The sequence below is a fragment of the Equus quagga genome, chromosome 1 (genome assembly GCF_021613505.1).
Source record: "Equus quagga isolate Etosha38 chromosome 1, UCLA_HA_Equagga_1.0, whole genome shotgun sequence".
Classification (NCBI taxonomy): Eukaryota; Metazoa; Chordata; class Mammalia; order Perissodactyla; family Equidae; genus Equus; species Equus quagga.
The window spans coordinates 49,326,396-49,345,631 of record NC_060267.1 but is presented as its reverse complement, the minus strand read 5'-3'; the positions used below and the strand labels follow the sequence as shown (position 1 = coordinate 49,345,631).

The 19,236-nt window shown below is 36.1% G+C and overlaps 1 protein-coding gene across 1 annotated transcript in view; it reads right to left on the bottom strand.

Annotated features, from left to right (window-relative positions):
* The window catches only part of LOC124250922 (alpha-2-macroglobulin-like), a 35,418-nt gene extending 31,966 nt beyond the window's left edge, over positions 1 to 3,452 (bottom strand). The window contains exons 1-4 of the mRNA XM_046683235.1: positions 3,290 to 3,452; positions 1,530 to 1,713; positions 285 to 444; positions 66 to 118 (exon numbers count right to left, since the gene is read on the bottom strand). Coding sequence (XP_046539191.1) covers positions 66 to 118; positions 285 to 444; positions 1,530 to 1,713; positions 3,290 to 3,375 — 483 coding nt within the window. The 5' untranslated portion in view covers positions 3,376 to 3,452. The remainder of the gene's footprint in view (positions 1 to 65; positions 119 to 284; positions 445 to 1,529; positions 1,714 to 3,289) is intronic.
* Positions 3,453 to 19,236: the final 15,784 nt, after the last annotated feature.

The window sequence follows — 19,236 nt, the reverse complement described above, 5'->3', positions numbered from 1 at the left end:
AAAAACAGACTCCCACCCTGTTTATACAGATAATAATGATTCTATACAGATATTAGGAAACTCACCAACTCATTCAGGGGATAAAAATTTTCATCCAACACGACAACACGAAAGTTCACTGAAACGGAAATATTTTCTATGAGCTCCAGAAACGTTAAACCAGGTCTATAGGCTGGTAAGACAAACTATGAAGGAACCCAAATTATAGGGCCTTTAACTGGAGAATGTGAAGGGAAGAAAGAGCTTTCCTTTTGAAGTTTTCCTGACTGTAGGCCTCTTCGTACCTGTCTGCCCTGGTTTGTAGATGGGTTTGTCTGTCTGGACAAAGACCAGGCTCTCTTTCTTTTTAATCAGCACTGTGGTCCGCTTCTTGAATTCTTGGGTTGCTCCTTTGACTTGGATAGTGAGGAACATCACCTCCTCATTGGATGACGATCTTGGGACCTGAAACACAGGAAAGACCCTGAGAACCCAATCAGTCTATCAAGTGTCCCCAAGCATCCCTGGTTCCATTCCTCACTGGAGATCTTGCCCTTTTTGCTTAACTTCACTCCCTTATTCTCAGCAGGGAGAGTTGGCACAGACAAGAATTACTTCTGTCATTTTACAAGTGAGGAGACAGAACACAAGATGGAGGAAAACACATCACTAAGAGAAACCATAAATGAGACTCATCTCTCCTTATAGATCAGCCAGTACAGTCTTGATTCAACTGCACACTGAACTTGACCAAATTAGTGTTATGTGCTAAAAGGGCATGGTAGAAGCATCTCATAAGGGTATGAGGAAGAAAACTACAATATTTTATTGCTGTAGGCTGTAAGCATTTTACGTACGACCAACTCTGAAGAGATGTTGGATAGCTGTTCATGGTAATTTCTACAATTTTCACTTTTAGAAAGAGTATGCGGTGATGCATTCCTGTCAGCCTGCCACTCGGGGCTTATGTTGAACACGGGCTTAGTTTGCTTCATTAATATTTTTTTTTCCATTTTAAGAAGTCACATTTTCCCTTTGTCCGGTGCATACTGCTTTTTTTCTAACAGGAATTTTCCTTGATTATTAAGTTTATTTTTAATATGCTTATAAATATTTGTCTCCCATGTTGGAAATTCATGCATTGCTTCTTTTTTTTTTTTTGAGGAAGTTTAGCCCTGAGCCAAACTTTTTTGCTCCTCCTCTTTTTGCTGAGGAAGACTGGCCTGGAGCTAACATCCATGTCCATCTTCCTCTCCTTTATACTTGGGACGCCTACTACTGCATGGCTTTTTGCCAAGCGGTGCCATGTCTGCACCCGGGATCAGAGCCAGTGAACCCTGGGCCGCCAAGAAGCAGAACGTGCAAACTTAACTGCTGCACCACTGGGCGGCCCCAGTGCATTGCTCCTTGATTTCCACACTTAGTTGTTACATTTAGATTCCTTCCTGAAGTCCTTGCCAGCCTCTCAAAGCCTTATCTTGACTGAATTCTAGATCCCTATCGTGCTGACCAATAGAACCAAGTATATTAAGTCAAACAGCCATACTCACAATGAAACTGACACAGTGGAATAAGTCCTTCTCTGCCACCAAGTCAGTGAAGAGGCTTCTGTTCTCCCTGAGAGACTCCAAAGAAGCACTTACAGTCACGGTCTCATTCAGTTGGCTCAGAAGGAGACAGCCTTTCTCAAGGATCTCAGAGTGGAGCAGGGAGGGGACCAGCACCATATAGTGCCTGGGAATGAGGGAGTCCAGTTAGAGGAGAGTGTAGGAGGAGAGGTATTGTTATCAACAGCACTATTTTACATCACAATTATTGTTACTATCATTAGTTCTATACCAAGAGAAGACATATTGATAAGCATGAAATTGATCTCTGCTGTTGAATGACATGGGTGAGAATTGTTCCCCTTTCCATCATCAGCACCATGGCAGTGAACATTTTACTTGAAGTGAGCCTTAAATAGATTAAAATTTGCAGGTATACCTCACTTTAAGGAACCCAAATATGTGTGCATATAAATTCAAATAAAAATACACTAATTTGGGGGCTGGCCCGGTGGCCGAGTGGTTAAGTTCAAGCACTCCGCTGCAGGCGGCCCAGCGTTTCGTTGGTTCGAATCCTGGGCGCGGACATGGCACTGCTCATCAAACCACGCTGAGGCAGCGTCCCACATGCCACAACTAGAAGGACCCACAACGAAGAATATACAACTATGTACCAGGGGGCTTTGTGGAGAAAAAGGAAAAAAATAAAATCTTAAAAAAAATACACTAATTTTATTTATTAATGTTGTAAATCTATTTTACACTAGGATTGCTGGACAAAGGAAGCACGTTCTCAGGTGGGGCACTACAAAAATCAATTTACAGAATTTCACTGAATATATATATACATATATATATATTTAACAACCCTATGAAAGTGGTATGGCAAGTCTTTGTTTCCACTTTACAGATATAGAATACTTTCAAAGCACATCTTTAATAAGAATAATGAGTTGTTTTTATGTATCCATGGATGGATATTCCTTATTGCAAGAATTAAACAAGGTCTAATATTAATTCTTTTGCTATTTTTGGTTTGTGTAGATACAAGTGCTGTGAAAAACTGCTCACGTGAAAGTAAATAAATGACAGATACAACAATTATATCACTCCTTCCAGAGTATGTGTTCCAAATCACCCAGTGCTCTGTTATCAAGAATTGCTTCTAATCATCTATCACCTGATATTTCCTTTTGATCTTCCTTCAATTTTGTTAAAACAGAGAATTCATCACCACTTGATCTGCGAAAGGATTTTCTCCCGTCATGAGAGTCCTTTTCTTTCTCAGCATCATCAGTATTTCAAATTCTTCCTTTATTTGGCACCCTAGAGATTTTTATACTCCAGGACAGTGCTTCATGGTAACAGCTGATTGAGGGAGAGGTTTGTCTTTCTCTTATGAAGTGTTAGATAGGCAATTAAGAAGGGGAGGTAAGAAACCATAAATAGTATGGTCTCAAGCAGATCAATAGGAATCTGAGGATCTGAAAATTGATTCCTTTAAAAGTATCAATTTCCAATGCCCCTTAGAAAGTCTTTATATATCCTCAGAGAATTTAGAGATTCAGAGATCCAGAGTGTTGGAGAAAAATGGTTGTGAATAAGTGAAGAATGAAGAATCCAGATTTATGAAAGCTCATCATTGGAAGAGACCTTAGAGATAAGAAAGTGACAGTTTCATAGGAAAGGCAAATGAATGATGTAAAGAAGAATCTGAAATAAATGAAAGGACTCTTTAAGTTTATGCTCTACGTGAAACTCACGGTTTTCCAGAGACTGAGGCATTTGTAGGCATGAAGACCAGAAGGAGGAGAATAAAACTTGGATGAAGGTATTTGCTCTTTCCCATCTTGCAGGAAGAAGGGACTCAGGGAGATCAGACTGTATTGTACCCTACTCCCTGCAATTGGTCTGGTCCCAAGCATTCCTCAGAGCAACTGTGCTTTATGCTGCTCTCTGTGCAAACAGGAATTTCCACCCACACAAGTTGTCTAAACAAAATAGAGTCTCTGAACATTTTCTGAAAGGGTCATTGCTCTCAGGGGCCTACTTACAGTCAAGGTTAATTCCTCGTGGGCTAAATAGAATTCCCGGAGGGATAAAATCCACATTCCGGTTAGTGCTCACTTTCTCTGGGTTTTACCGTAAAGCAGCTAATCAGCTTTTGACCCTTTCTCTCTCTTATTCCTTTCCACTTCCCCACAGCACTTTTTGTGGCTTTCCTCACATTTCTTACGTGAATAGTTGGCAAGGGAAGCTACAATTTAAGCAACACTGGGCAGGCTGAAAATAGATATTTCACTACAAGTCAGTGTGCCTGCACGTCCTCCACTAGAAACGCCTACCTTAAATGTTGAAGAAGCTTCAGAATTCAGCAGTCCTCTGTGGAAATGATATTGGATTAAGCTAATAGGTTTTTGCCCTTAGAGATATCACCGGATTGCAGATGAAGAGCCAGGCCCTGGAAAAGGAACAATAGAAAATATTTTCCTGAATTAAGAAAGTGAAAAGATGGAAGGAGAAGTAGCCTGACCTCAAAAACAAGCTTTGACTTATTGTGCCTAAAAAGATCCAATTGCCTTTACCAGCTACTGTACAAATTTCCTTACTGCCTTCTAAATATGCTACTCCTCACCAGTCTTTAATCATATACACTATTCTATCCATCCATCCATCTATCTATCCATTTGGTTGTTTTATAAGTATTTGTTGAGCCTAGCAGGGCCGGATATCATGCAAAATCATGGAGATGGAATGATCAAATATGTAGAAACGGATCCATACTAAGAGGTCTTACATTTTTATTGGTGTGAGAGCAGAGAAATAAGCAACAAAAATACGGTGGTCAAACATTATGATCAGAGAAATTCAGGATGCTCTGGGAGCACATAAGAGGTGTACACAAGCCAGACTTGGGCCTTGGAAAGGAAATCTAAGGGAAAGAAAAATGTAAATTAAGCTCTGAAGTAAGAGTAGTGGTTAGCCAGAGGAAGGAAGGAGGTGAAACGTGCACATTAAGAATGACATTTACAAAGGCTCAGGAGGTGAGAACAATCATGACACGTTCAGTAAAATGAGAAGTATTTCGAATGGAGAAAATACCTATACACTTAGAAAAGTGGTGAAGCAAGCTGGCTTCAAATAAAAAATGAACTTGTTGGCACTATTAAGGTGTTTGGGGAATAGTCAGTGGAGTGACTTTCCCAGATCTGTTTCTTGGAAAGATCACTCTAACTGAAATTTGGAACACTGACTGGAAGAGGGCAGTCCAGGAGGCAGGGAGACCATTTGGGAGCTGACACAATTATACAGGTGAGAGATGATTACATTTTGAACTAGAGAATTCATAATAAGATTGGAAAGAGGTTGATGGATTTATATCATATTTAAGAGGTAAAATTATAGCACATAGGGCATATATGTGCATGTGATGGATAAAAGAGAATGTGCCTTTCGATTTTCCTGGCTGGTCACTGAGTGAATTGTGTTGCCTTTAAGAGATTGAGAGAAACAGAGGAAACACAGGGTGGGAATAGAAGGAGGACGGAGGGCTGAGAGTTGGGAAGATAGAGTCTATTTTAGAATGTGCTTGTGGGATATTTAAGTATCGATATTCATAGAGAGTTTAACATTTACATCTAGGGCTTAGAGCAGTGTGGTCTTATAGAAATATAATGTGAGCTTCCTATGTAATTTTGTGTTTTCTAGTAGCCACATTACAAAACAAAAAGAAATAGATTAAATTAACTTTAATTATATATCTTGCTTAACTCAATATATCAAAAATATTATTTCAACATTTAATCAATATAAAAATTATTAATGAGATACTTTACATTCTTTTTTCGTGCAAAGTCTTTGAAATCTGGTGTGGAATTTACACTAACAAGACATATCAGTTTATACTAGTCACATTTTAAGTGCTCAATAACCCATGTGGCTACTGGTTACCATATTTGACATAGTGGGTTTAGAGCAATGTTTTTCAAATTATAGGTCACCATCTATAGTAAATTATAATATCATGATCACTGAGTCATGACTAAGATTTTAAAAAATGAAATAGAATATAATAAAATAGAAACCAGTGTATCAAACAGAATAAGTGAAAATATTGATTTTGGAAACATCTATTTCACATATATGCAGTAGAACCTGTTGGTTGTGTCCTTTTACCCCTTCTCCAATTCTGTCTTTAATAACAGAACTCCTGAGTTTTAGCTGGGCACAAACTGCTTAGCTAGAACTTTGTTTCATAGCCTTCTCCCTTGAAGCTGGACGTGACATAGAACTAAGTTCTGGTGATTGGATTGTGAGTGGAAGTGATGTATGCAACTTTTAGTTTGTGGCTTAAAAAGGAAAGTTAGGTTCTGTGCTGCACCTTTCTTCCTTACGACTGGCTGGAATGTGCACATGATGATGGTATCTGAGCTTCTATCACACAGCATAAGATGGAAGCCATTGTCAAGGAAGACAGAACAACAAGCAAGACACAGTCTGAGTTCCTGAATCATCCAAAGGCCACTCTAGTGTGGACTTTCATGCAAGAGAAAAATACTTTGTCTTATTTAAGCCACTGCATCTTGAGATCTCTTTGTTAGAGCAGAAAAACTTGTATCTTAACCAATATCATTTCTCTTTCCTTATCACTATCTATCTTGATCATCTTTGTCCTTAACTATGAGTGTCCTAGGTCACAATGTAAAAGTTACATTGTGAGATTGTGATAGTATTACATTGTGAGCTAATGAACATGTACAAAATTTCTTATTATAGGTTAAAGTTAAAGCAATCTGAACACTACTGGTTTACCAAGATCTGGTCTACTTATGTAGATTAGAGATTTATCAGCTTATTGGGAGAGCTGATGCCATGGACATGGATGATAATACCCAAGTAGGATATGCTGATGAAAAGAGAAAAGAAATCAGGACAGAACCCCAAGGAACACTAGTGTCAAGGCAATGGGCAGGAGCACCCACATGGAACAAGAAGGGCCAGAGAGAGAGAGAGAAACACAGTCAGGAGAGTGTGGGGAATCTCTGAGCCCCAAAGAATGGACAATTTTAAGATCAGAATAGTCAAGAGAAGATTTTTACTAGTCAGAGTGATGGGGCTTTATGCTAAGACCTCAATGTTAATAGCATACAAAATTAAAAAAAAATAATTTCTAAAGCTTTCATGATTTAATAGTGTGTTTATCCAAAATATAACAGAACTTAAATTGTTTTTGAGAAACTAGAACTAACTAAACACTTGTTTGCAAGATGAATTACTTAAAGTAGGAGGGACCAAGAACATCAAGAGCATTCATTTGGTGTCTTATCAGAAATGACAAAGATGATCTGTAAAGATTGTTATTGCTAAATCCCTGGCTATTCATGCCAAATGTCACTGTGAAATCAAATGCAAGACTCAATGATCATTTTTTCTGCTGGATTTAGGGACAAGGAGAACATTGAGACCCAGCTGCTTCAGTGTCTCTGTAGGGCTTGTGGAGGAGTAAGAGGAATATGAGGAACTGGAGCCAGTTTCCCTGAGTTTGTGTAAAGGGAGGAGAGTGACAGAGCAGTACCTGGCAGAGAGGTTAGAGTGAGAGGAGGTTTCTTTAAGAGGAGAGAGACTTGAACAAGTTCAAATGAAATGTCGACTCTTTAAATGCTGAGAGGGAGAATCAAATGAAGGGGAGAGGTTGAACATTGTGGAATGAGAAGTGATGCATGATCCCAGGAGAGAACTCTGAAGATGCGTGAGATGGATGTATTAGGTAAGTGGATGGAGGAATTATCCTCAGGAGAAGTATAACCACAAACAGAGAAAAGTTTTATCTAAAATGCGGCCTTCACCAAGATGGAACTTTCTCTTCTTGGGAAGAGGGAAAATGAGCTAGAGGGGAAAAAATGACTAGATAGTTGTCAGGACACCTGAGTCCTAGTTCTGACTCAGTCATGTGGTCCCGGATAGCTCAGTTAAAGGCTCTGAGCCTCAGCTTCCTCACCAATAAATAGGGGGATAGTAATATCTGTGCTATCATCTTCATGGGGTAGTTTTACACAAGATGCTATATGGAGCAGTTTTTAAAACTGTAAACCTTACTGACCCAGTGAAAATTAATATTCATATTATGAATCTTAATAACTGAGAAAGTGGTCGATTTCATATCTGCCCTGGGCTTTGATATAGGACAGCATCCAAATAAAGACAGCTAGGTTACCTGAGTAACAAGTCCCTGACTGAAAAGAGAACACAAAACTTAGACAAGTTCTACACAATTTTCAAGTTTTAGCAAATAACTACTGTTAGAAAGCTGAGGTAAACGGGTAAGAGAGAAAAGAAAGTAGAAGAAAGAAGAAAGGCAGTTGATGGGAAAAAAGTAAGGCAGAAAACTACAGGAAAACACAAGCTGTTAAGAACAAAGGAGGAATATTTGGGAACTGAGAAAAAAATAGGATTAGGAGGTATATGGGGCTTAATAAAAATAAATCAAAATTTATTTTTCTCTTTTATTCTGCAGTGCTTGCCAGGAACTGAGTATAGCTGCTCTAACGGTACCAATTATTATACTTAGTTCACTTTGCTTGAGAAATGAGAACCTTTAGGCTAGGTGTAGTTCCTGATAGTAATGATAATGAAGGATATTTCAGCTGGTTACATATTAACTACCTTCAAAATCAGAAAGGTCAGTTAATGGGTTACCATAGTCACTCTGTCAGCGTGTACTTGCCTTATCTTTGCACAGGTATCTTGGGCAAAGCTTGGAGTTAGGGCAATATATATCTACAGAGATGTTCTCAAGGTCAGTGTTTCTCATTTGTGCTCTCTCATTAACGACCTTTTCTGATTTTTGATGAGAAAAATATTTGAATGTACAAAGATAAAAGCATAGCAAATCCTCAGATTGTTTCTATTCAAACAACATGCTTGCCATGGTTTCTCAAAATCGTGAAAAGTTCAGTGTTTTATATTTTAAATTAAAATCTGCTTGCTCCTTTAGATTTCTAAAGAGTACTGGTATTCACAAATAATCTATTTTACTAGACCCGACGTTGCAATACACAGGGATTAGTGCCTGAATTAAAACAACTTAGTACAAACACTAGAATTCAGTGACTGTCCTTATATAACATACTTTTGGGCATGTAGAAGTATTTTTGTATGATGAAATCTGTCCTGTGCATTTGCTATGTCAGAAAGTATGCACATTTAAAACTTTTTATAGATGCTGTTACATCACCTGTCTAAGATGACTCTGCCAATTATCTTCTACCAGCAATGCCTATGACTATGTATTTTCCTACATCTTTTAAAATTTTCCCAATCTGATAGAGAAGGGTACATGATATATATTTTCTTCTTTTTCAAGTTTATGATTACTGGTGAAGTCCTATATCATTGTCACTTGTAGGAACTCTATTGCTTGTACTTTGACTTTGACTTGGGGTTTTATTTTCTAATTAGGAATTCTTTTTGTACCCCCAAATTTTAAAAATATTCCCCTATATGTTTTTCCTAATTTAAGTATTTGTGTTTTATATTTTTATTTTTATCTGTATGCAGTTTATTTTTGAATATGAAGCAAGGTAGGGGATATTTTGCTGGTTGAATTTTCCTTTGGTGAACAAACAATATGTGTGAGTGTGTGTGCACACACACACACATAGTTGTTTCCTAACTTTTCACCATATGAATCCACTTTGTTCTCTGTGATTTTCATGCTCACTGTGGAACTTTTCAGTGTCAAAGCTTTCATTTTAGAGAGAGATATTAGTCTGGAAACAAACATTAGAGTCAGATTTTAAGAATAGGGAAAGATGAAAGTATTTGTCAAGCTTTATTTAATTACTTAGATGATAAATGATACTAACAGCAACGATAATAATGATAGCTAGTAATTACATAATACTTTATGAATGTGCTGAGTAATGTTCTAAGAGCTTTAGATGTTGTAATTTATTTAATTTTTGTCATGCCCAAAAGTTATTTAAACACTAGTTGAATTGTGGGTTGTTTAAATAACCTGTTAAAACCTGTTAAGTTTTGAAGCCGGCCCCGTGGCTGAGTGGTTACCCTTGGACTATCATTTCCCCATTTCCCTCACCCCTAGCCCCATCAACCACAATTCTATGAGTTCAGCTTTTTTAGATTTTACATATAAGTGAGATCAGACAGTATTTGCCTTTCTCTGTCTGACATTTCACTTAGCATAATACCTTAACGGTTCATCCATGCTCTCACAAATGTCAGGATTTCCTTCTTTTTTATGACTCAATAATATTCCATTGCATGCATATGGTATACCATATTTTCTTTATCCATTCATCTGTTGATGACATTTAGATTGTTTCCATACCTTGACTATTGTCAATAATGCTGCAATGAACACAAGAGTACAAGTATCTCTTTGAGATACTGATTTCATTTCCTTTAGGTATATACTCAGAATGGGATTGATGGATCAGGTAGTCGTTCTATTTTTAATTTTTTGAGGAAGCTCCATACTGTTTTCTTTTCTTTATTTTTTTTAGTTTTCCCTTTCTGCCTCACCCACCCATCAACCAGACAAGTCCTCGATAGTCCTCTCTTCCCTTTAAGAAGAACAGGGTATATGAATCACTGGCCTAAACCTGCCCTTTGGATTTTCCCATCACCATGGCAACTGGAACAGGGAGGTAGGGCTTCCTCAACCTGTATCTGGCTTGAGGCCTGCACCAGCCACGTTGGTGCAGGAGCACAGGCTTCCCAGACACAGCATGTGCCTTAGCTCCATCTTGGAGCTTGAGCCAGAGCCTGATTCCTAGTATTCTGAGCAGTAGGCTATGTCAAACTAAACCTGCACCACCCTCTCGACTCTGCCACCACTGTGCTCATCAGGCCTGTGGCTGGTCCTCCCAAATTGCATCCTCCCATACTTTTTTCCATAGTGGCTGCACAAATTTGTATTCTTACCAACAGTGTACAAGAATTCTTTTCTCCACATCCACACCAACATTTATTGTCCTTTGCTTTTTGATAATAACCATTCTAATAGGTGTGAGGTCTCATTGTGGTTTTGATTTGCATTTCCTTGATGATTAGTGATGTGGAGTACCTTTTCATATACCTGTTGACCATCTGTATGTCTTCTTTTGAGAAATGTCTATTCAAGTGTCTTTGCACATTTTAAAATCAGGTCATTTTTTTTTTTGCTTTTGAGTTGTATGAGTTACTTATATATTTTGTATATTAACCCCTTATCAGATAGATAATCTGCAAATATTTTCTCCTATTCCATAGGTTGCCTTTTCATTTTGTTAATTGTTTCCTTTACTGTGCAGGTGCTTTTTAATTTGATGAAATCCCACTTGTCTATTGTTGTCTTTGTTGTCTGTGCTTTTTGGTGTCATACCCAGGAAATCACTTCCCAGCCCAGTATCTACAAACCTTCCCCTTTATTTTCTTCCAAGAGTTGCATTGTTTGAGGTTTCGCATTTAGGTCTTTAAGTCATTTAAAGCTGATTATTGTTTATAGTGTGAGACAGGGGTTCAATTTCATTCTTTTGCATTTATATATCCAATTTCCCCAACACCATTTACAGAAGAGACTATTTTTCCCCCATTGTGTATTCTTGGCACCCATGTTGAATATCAGTTAACCATATACCAGAGGGGTTATTTCTGGGCTCTCTATTCTGTTTTATTGGTCTGTCTTTGTGCTAGTGCTATATTATTTTGATTACTGTAGTTTTGTATTATGCCTTGAAATCAAGGAGTTTGATACCTTCAGCTTTGTTCTTCTTGTTCAAAATTATTTTAGCTATTCAGGGTCTTTTGTAGCTCCAAATGAATTTTAGGATTGATTTTTCTATTTCTTCAAAAAATGCCATTGAGATTTTGATAAGGATTGCATTGAATCTATAGGTTGATTTGGGAAGTATGGACACTTTAACTGTATTAATTCCTGCAATCCATGAACATAGGCTGTCCTTCCACTTGTGTCTTTTAAAGTTTCTTCCAGCAATGTTTTGTAGTTTTCAGTGTACAAATATTTCACCTACTTGGTGAAGCGTATTCCTAAATATTTTGTTCTTTTTGATGCCATTGTAAATGGAATTGTTTGCTTAATTTCCTTTTTGTGTAAGATATTGTTAGTGTATAGAAACACAACTGATTTTTTTATGTTAATTTTTTATCCTGCAACTTTACTACATTTGTTTGTTAGTTCTAACAATTTTGTTTTGTGTGTGTGGAGTCTTTAGGGTTTTCTACATATAAATCATAACATCCATAAACAGAGATAGTTTTATTTCTTCCTTTCTAATATGGATGCTTTAATTTCTTTTTCTTGCATAATTGTTCTGGCTAGGACTTCCAGCACCATATTGAACAGGAGAGGAGAGAGTGGGCGTCCTTGCATTGTTGTGGATTTTAGAGGGGTAAATTCAACTTGATTATGGTGTATGATTCTTTTAATGTGGTGTTCCATTCATTTTGCTAGTATTTTGTTTAGAATTTTTGCATCTATGTTCATCAGGAATATTGGCCGTAGTTTTCTTTTCTTGTGATATCTTTGTCTGACTCTGCTATCAGGTTGATGCTGGCCTCATAAAATGAGTTTGGAAATGTTCCCTCTTCTTTTCTCTTTTGAAAGAGGTTAAGAACTGGTAGTAATTCTTTAAATGTTTGGTGGGATTTACCCATGAAGTCATCTGGCCCTGGGCTTTCCTTTGTTGGGAGTGTTTTGATTACTCCTTCAATCTCTTTATTTGCTATTCATCTGTTCAGCCTTTCTATTTCTTCATGGTTCATTTTTGGTAGGTTGTATGTCTAAGAATTTCTCCATTTTTTCTAGATTGTCCAATTTGTTGGTTTATAACTGTCCATAATAGTCCCTTATGATGTTTTTCATTTCTGTGAGAATAGTTGTAATATCTTCTCTTTCATTTCTGATTTTATTTATGTGAATCTGCTCTTTTTTTCCTAGTCTAGCTAAGGATTTGTCAATTTTGTTTATCTTTTCAAAAAATCCACTTTTAGTTTCTCTGATTTTTAAAATTGGTTTTCTTTCCCCTATTTCATTTGTTTCTGCTCTATTCTTTATGGTATTCCTTTTTTTGCTAAATTTGGGTTTAGTTTGTTCTTCATTTTCTAATTCCTTGAGGTGTAAAGTTGCATTCTTTATTATTTTTCTTCTCTCATACCATAGGCATTTATTGCCATAAATTTCCCTCTTTAGTATTGCTTTTGCTGTATCCCGTAAATTTTGGTATGTTGTGTTTAATTTTTGTTTGTCTTGAGATAATTTCTAATTTCCTTTGAATCTTTTCTTTGACTCAATAGTTGTTTAAAAGTGTATTGTTTAATTTCCATGTGGTTGTGAATTTTCATATTTTCTTTCTATTATTGATTTCTAGTTTCATGTCATTGTGATTGGAAAAGATACTTGGAATGATTTCACTCTTCTTGAATTTGTTAAAGAGTTGTTTTGTGACCTAACATGTGATCTAGTCTCCACCCTCATTAATGTATCATGTGTACTTGAATGAGTTGCATGGAATGTTTTATATGTGTCTGTTAGGCCCACTTAGTCTGTAATATTGCTCAGTTCTGCTGTTTCCTTATTGATTTTCTGTCTAGATGATCTGTCCTTTTTAGGGAATGGAGTATTGAATCTCCTACTTTATTGTATTGTTCTCTGTTTCTCTCTTCAGTTATGTCAATGTTTACCTTATATATTTAGGTGCTCTGATATTGGGTGCATATATATTTACAATCATTATATCTTTCTTTGAACTGACTTCTTATCATTATATAATGATCTTCTTTATCTCTTGAGACAATTTTTTACTTAAAGTCTATTTTGTCTGGTATGAGTTTAGCCACCTCTGCTGTGTTTTGATTACTATTTGCAGACAATTTCTTTTTCTACCCCTTCACTTTCAGCCTGTGTGTGTTCTTAAATCTAAAGTGAGTCTTTTGTAGACAGTATATAGTTGGGTCTTGTTCTTTTCTTTTATCCATTCAGTGACTTTATGCCTTTTTTTTTTAAAGATTTTATTTTTCCTTTTTATCCCAAAAGCCCTCTGGTACATAGTTGTGCATTTTTAGTTATGGGTCCTTCTAGTTGTGGCCTGTGAGACACTGCCTCAGCATGGCTTGATGAGTGGTGCCATGTCCGCTCCCAGGATTCGAACTGGTGAAACCCTGGGAGGCCAAAGTGGAGTGCTCAAATTTAACCGCTTGGCCATGGGGCTGGCCCCACCCACTTTATGACTTTTGACTAAAGAGGTTAGTCCATTTACATATAAAGTAATTACTGATATGTAAGGACTTACTATTGCCATTTTACTTATTCTTGTCTATTCTGTAGTTCTATTGTTCTTCTCTTGTTGTCTTTCTTTGTGGTTTGATGATTTGATTCTGTTCTCTTTATCTTTTTGTATATCTACTGTATTTGTTTTGTTCTTGTTACCATGAGGCTTGCAGTGAATATTTTATAGTTTTAGCAGTCTGTTTTAAGCTATGAAAACTTAATTTCAATCGCATACTCTACACTTTACTCCCTCTCACACGTTATGTAATTGATGTCAGATTTTACTTCTTTCTATATTGTTGCCATTAAGAAATCTGTGGTTGTAGTTATTCTTACTATTTTTTCTTTCAATTTATATACTAGCATTAAAAGTGAGTTAGGTGCATCATTACGTTTTTCAATGTTTTGTGTTTGTCTTTATAGTTACCTTTAGCAGTGAGATAGATACTTTTATATGCTTTTATGTTGCTGTTGAGTGTCTTTTTGTTTCAACTTGTAGAACTCCTTTTTTTACTTTTTATAAGGCAGGTCTAGTGGTGATGAGCTCCCTTTTGTTGTCTGGGAAAGTCTTTATTTATTCTTATTCTTAAATGACAGTTTTACTGGTAAAATATTCTTAGTTGGCAATTTTCTTCTTTTGTACTTTGAATATGTCATCCATCTCTTTCTTGATCTGCAAGGTTTCTGCTGAGAAGTATGCTGATAGTCTTATGGGGGCTCCCCTATATGTGACAAGTTGCTTTTCTCTTGCTGCTTTCAAGATGCATTCCTTGCTTTTGACTTTTGACAATTTAATTATAAAGTGTCTCTCTGTAGGCCTCTTTAGATTCAATCTTTTGGGAATTTTTGGGTTTCATGAATCTAGTCTATTTCCCTTTCTAGATTGGGAAACTTTTCTATCATTATTTCTTTAATGCCCCTTTCTCTCTCTTCTCCTAGTATTCCCATGATGTGTACATCATTTTGCTTCATGAGGTCCCATCATAAGTCACATAGGCTTTCTTGACTGTTTTCAACTCTTTTTTCCTTTTTTCCTCTAGTTGGGTAATTTCAAATGACTTGTTTTCAAATTTGCTGATTCTTTCTTCTGCTTGATTTATTTTACTTTTGAAGTTCTCTGTTGAATTTTTCAGTTCAGTCATTATATTCTTCAACTCCAGGAATTCTGTTTGGTTCTTTTTTTTTTTTGATATAGTTTCTATTTCTTTATTGAATTTCTCATTTTGTTCATATTTTGTTTTCCTAATTTCATTTAGTTGTCTATCTGTGTTCTCTTGTAGCTAATTGAGCTTCTTTAAGATGATTATTTCAAATTCTTTGTCAAGCAGTTCATGAATCTCCATTTTTTTTTTTTTTACAGTTGGCTACTGGAGCTTTGTTAGTTTCCTTTAGTAGTGTCATATTTGCCTGATTATTCATGATCCTTGAAACCTTGCATTGATGTCTTTACATTTGAATGAGCAGTCACATCTTCCAGTCTTTACAGACTGGTTTTGGCAAATAAAGACTTCTCCTGCCAGGTTTCTGGACTGATGGAACTGTGCTGGGGTCATGACTGAGTGGGCTGGAGGCAAGTCTCAGGGATGCTTTAGGTCCTGAATTGGTTCCAGGGTCAGCGGGCCTATTACCAGATGGTGTTGCTCTTCCAGTGTCTCTGGTTGGACAAGACTGCCTTTGGGGCTGTGGTTGAATGAGCTGGAGCTGGATCACAGGGTTGCTACCAGTTTGCAGCCAGGTCTGTGGCAGGCAGACTTGTTGCTGGGGTTGCAGGTGGGCATGGTTCTTGCTGGTTCTATGGACAGGTGGGACTGGCGTCAGGGCCATGGAAGAGCAAGGCTGGAGCGGAGTCCACAGGGATATGGGGCTACTTCCAGATCTGCAGCCATTTCCATGGTCAGTAGGTCTGCTACCAGGGCAGAGGCCTGCCTTCTCAAAGTGGCTTTCCTCAGTCTTGGGCTCCACTGGGGTGTCTCAACTTCCTACCCGGATCCCAAAGCTCCCACAAAGGCACTTTTGCTTGTGCATGGTTGCCAAATTGGTGTTTATGGGAGAGGATGAGGACTGGGGTATTTCTATGATGCCATCTTGCTGATGTGACTCACATTTTAATTTTTATTAGAAAGTAAAAAACATAATTTTTATTGATGAAATCTGTGCACTATCTTTCTTACATAAAGCACACCTCAATACATTGACTACATTTGTGGTTTCAGCTTCTCTCTTGGTTGTGAAGCAATTGGAGTTACAAATCTGCCCAGATTCTTTACACTTTTCTTTGAAATTTAGTTATTTTCCCTGGATCTAATTCAATGTCATTTTGTAATGATTCATTTCCTTTGAGTCTTTCAATGACTTCAACCCAATTTTTATATAAAAACTGAGATCATTTTTCATATTTTTATTTTATCAGTTCCTATAATTTACCAATAACATTTGCAATTATAATAATATAACTGTGTAACAAATTTGACAAGATACCACAATGATTCTGAGTTTGCCACTGTGTAACAGATTTGGCAATATACCACAATGATTCTGTATATGCAGTTGCATGACAGATTTGGCAATACACCATAATAATTCTGAACAAGCATATAACTCAACTGTTAGGAGCAAAAGTGTGTGGGGATATTAGGGATTATTATTGGCCACAAGGATTTAATATTTCACTGGTTTGATTTTCTGAAATGGAGAATGTTATTTCATCTAATGAGTCTCTTTAAGTGAAGATGGGTTAACATTTTTACTACAGTTCGTTTAAACATTGTGTAAAAATGATATTCCATTGAAACTTTATTTCGAAGAAGTAAAAACCTAAGATTTCATATTTAGGACAAAATATATTCTATGAAACAGCCCTTTATGTGACATAGGACATTTTGAGAAGAAAATTTGAGTTTTGTCTACTGTTTCTTTTATCGCTCATCTTTGCGTGAACCTGGTATAGGCTCCTTAATTTTTGCAGAAGAATGTATAATTTGCCACAAAAATTCTTATGGCTGGTAAGAATGCAATTAATTTTTAAGTCAAGAGATAGCTTTTCACCTACCAATTTTCTCTGGCAGAAGCTGTGGTTGAGTGTCTGGACTCAGAAGGTATTTCATCCTTTCAGTTACACTCTTTTGAAGCATGTTAAATATATTCAGTTAACTATATATTTAGGCTCTAACTTTTATAAAACCAAACCACCAGAAAACCACACATTTGGGTTATATCACCTTGGTTTGTTACAAGATTTCATTAGGTGGCTTGTTTTTTAATGTTACCAGCTTGTCATAACCTCTTCCTTTCTTTCTGCCCTTTTTTTCTTATTTCATCAAAAATGGTTGCAAGAAACAATGATATTCAGTTACTCAAAATCTACACAGCCTGGCACTTCATAGGCATTTAATAACAATAAATATTTATTAAATAAGGAAGCATATTAAATTTAATTTTTAAATTCATGCTAAATATAGATTGTTGTAGAGGGCATTATTCATTATCACTAGTTGATGATAAATTCATTAATTTATTAAGTAAATATTACAAATTCTGTTGGTGACTATGTAAGTAAGAATAAATGGTCAATATTATTTAAGATAATTGGAGAGAAGAACCCAACTTTTAACATTTTCAAGTTTTTCAAATATTTCTCTGATTGTAAAAATAATGCACACTTGCCAAATATACAGACATGGAAAAAATAGGAAACAAGATATGAGCTTCCACTCCAGATATTTCTAGTCTATAAATATTATTGAATATGATAATATATATGAAGATACAGATGTTTTTCTCTTTTTTATCACAATCTTTTTAAATGTACAGTTCAGTAGGTTAGTAGTATTAAGTATATTCACATTGTTGTAAAACAGATTTCCAGAATTTTTTATCTTGAAATTTGAAACTATATCCATTGAACAACAACTCCCCTTTTCCCCCTTATCCAGGCTCCTGATAACTACTATTTTACTTTCTGTTTCTGTGGCTTTGATTACTTTAGATACCTCATATAAGTGGAATCATACAGCATTTGTCTTGTGACTGGCTTATTTCACTTAGTAAAGTATCCTCAAGGTTCATCCAGGTTGTAAAATGTGATAGGATTTCCTTCTTTTTTAAAGCTGAATAATATCCCATTGTCTGTCTATACCACATTTTGTTTATCCATTCATCTATTGACAGACATTTAAGTTGCTTCTACCTTTTGGTTATTGTGAATAGTGCTGCTATGAACTTGGGTGTGCAAATATCCCTTTGAGAACTTGTTTTTAATTTTTTTCAATATATACCTAGAAGTGAGATTGCTGCATCATATTGTTCTAATTTTAGATTTTTGAGGAACTGGCATACTCTTTTTCCATAGTGGTCGCACTGTTTTACAATCCCACCAGTAGTGCACAGGGTTTCAATTTCTCCACATCCTTTTTGGTTTTTGATAGTAGCCATACTAATGGGTGTGAGATGATATCTCATTGTGGTTTTGATTTGCATTTCTCTGATGATTAGTGATGCTGAACTTTTCATATGCTATTGGCCATTTGTATATCATCTTTGGAGAAATGTCTATTCAAGTCCTTTGCTCATTTTTTTAATAATCTGCTTATATGACTTTTTGTTGTTTAGTTGTAGGAGTTATTTATATATTTTGGATATAAACTCCTTATCAGATAGATGATTTGAAAATATTGTCTCCATTCTATAGGTTCTCTTGTCACTTTGTTGATTGTGTCCTTTGATGTACAAAAGCTTTTAAGTTTGATGTAATCCCAATTACTTATTTTTGTTTTTGTTGCCTGTACTTTTGGTGTCTTAGCCAAGAAATCATTGCTATGTCTAATGTTATAAAGACTTTCCTCTGTGTTTTCTTCTGGGAGTTTTATAGTTTTAGCTCTGAGATTTATTTCTTTAATCCATTTTGAGTTAATTTTTGTATATGGTGTAAGATAAGCGCCCAGCTTCACTTTTTTGCATGTGGATATCCAGTTTTCCCAACAATGTTTGTTGAAGAGGTTATCCTTTCCCCAATGGCACCATTGTTGAAGATCATTTGACTGTGTACATGAAGGTTTGTTTCTGGGCTCTCTGTTCTCTTCCATTGATCTATTTGTCTGTTTTTATGCCAGTAACACACTGTTTTGATTACTGTGGCTTTGTTATGTGTTGAAAACATGAAGTGTGAATCCTCCAACTTCATTCTTTTTCAAAATTGTTTTGACTATTCAGGGTCCCTTGAGGTTCCATATGAATTTTAGGATGGATTTTCTTTTAAAAGTGCAATTTTACTATACTATACATTTTGCTCTGCAATTGTTTCCATTAGAATATATGTTGGAGATAACTTCCCATGTCAGCATAAATATTTTTATTGAGAGACACATTATTTTGAATAATAACCTTATATTTACATATTATATTTAATCAATACCATATCAATAT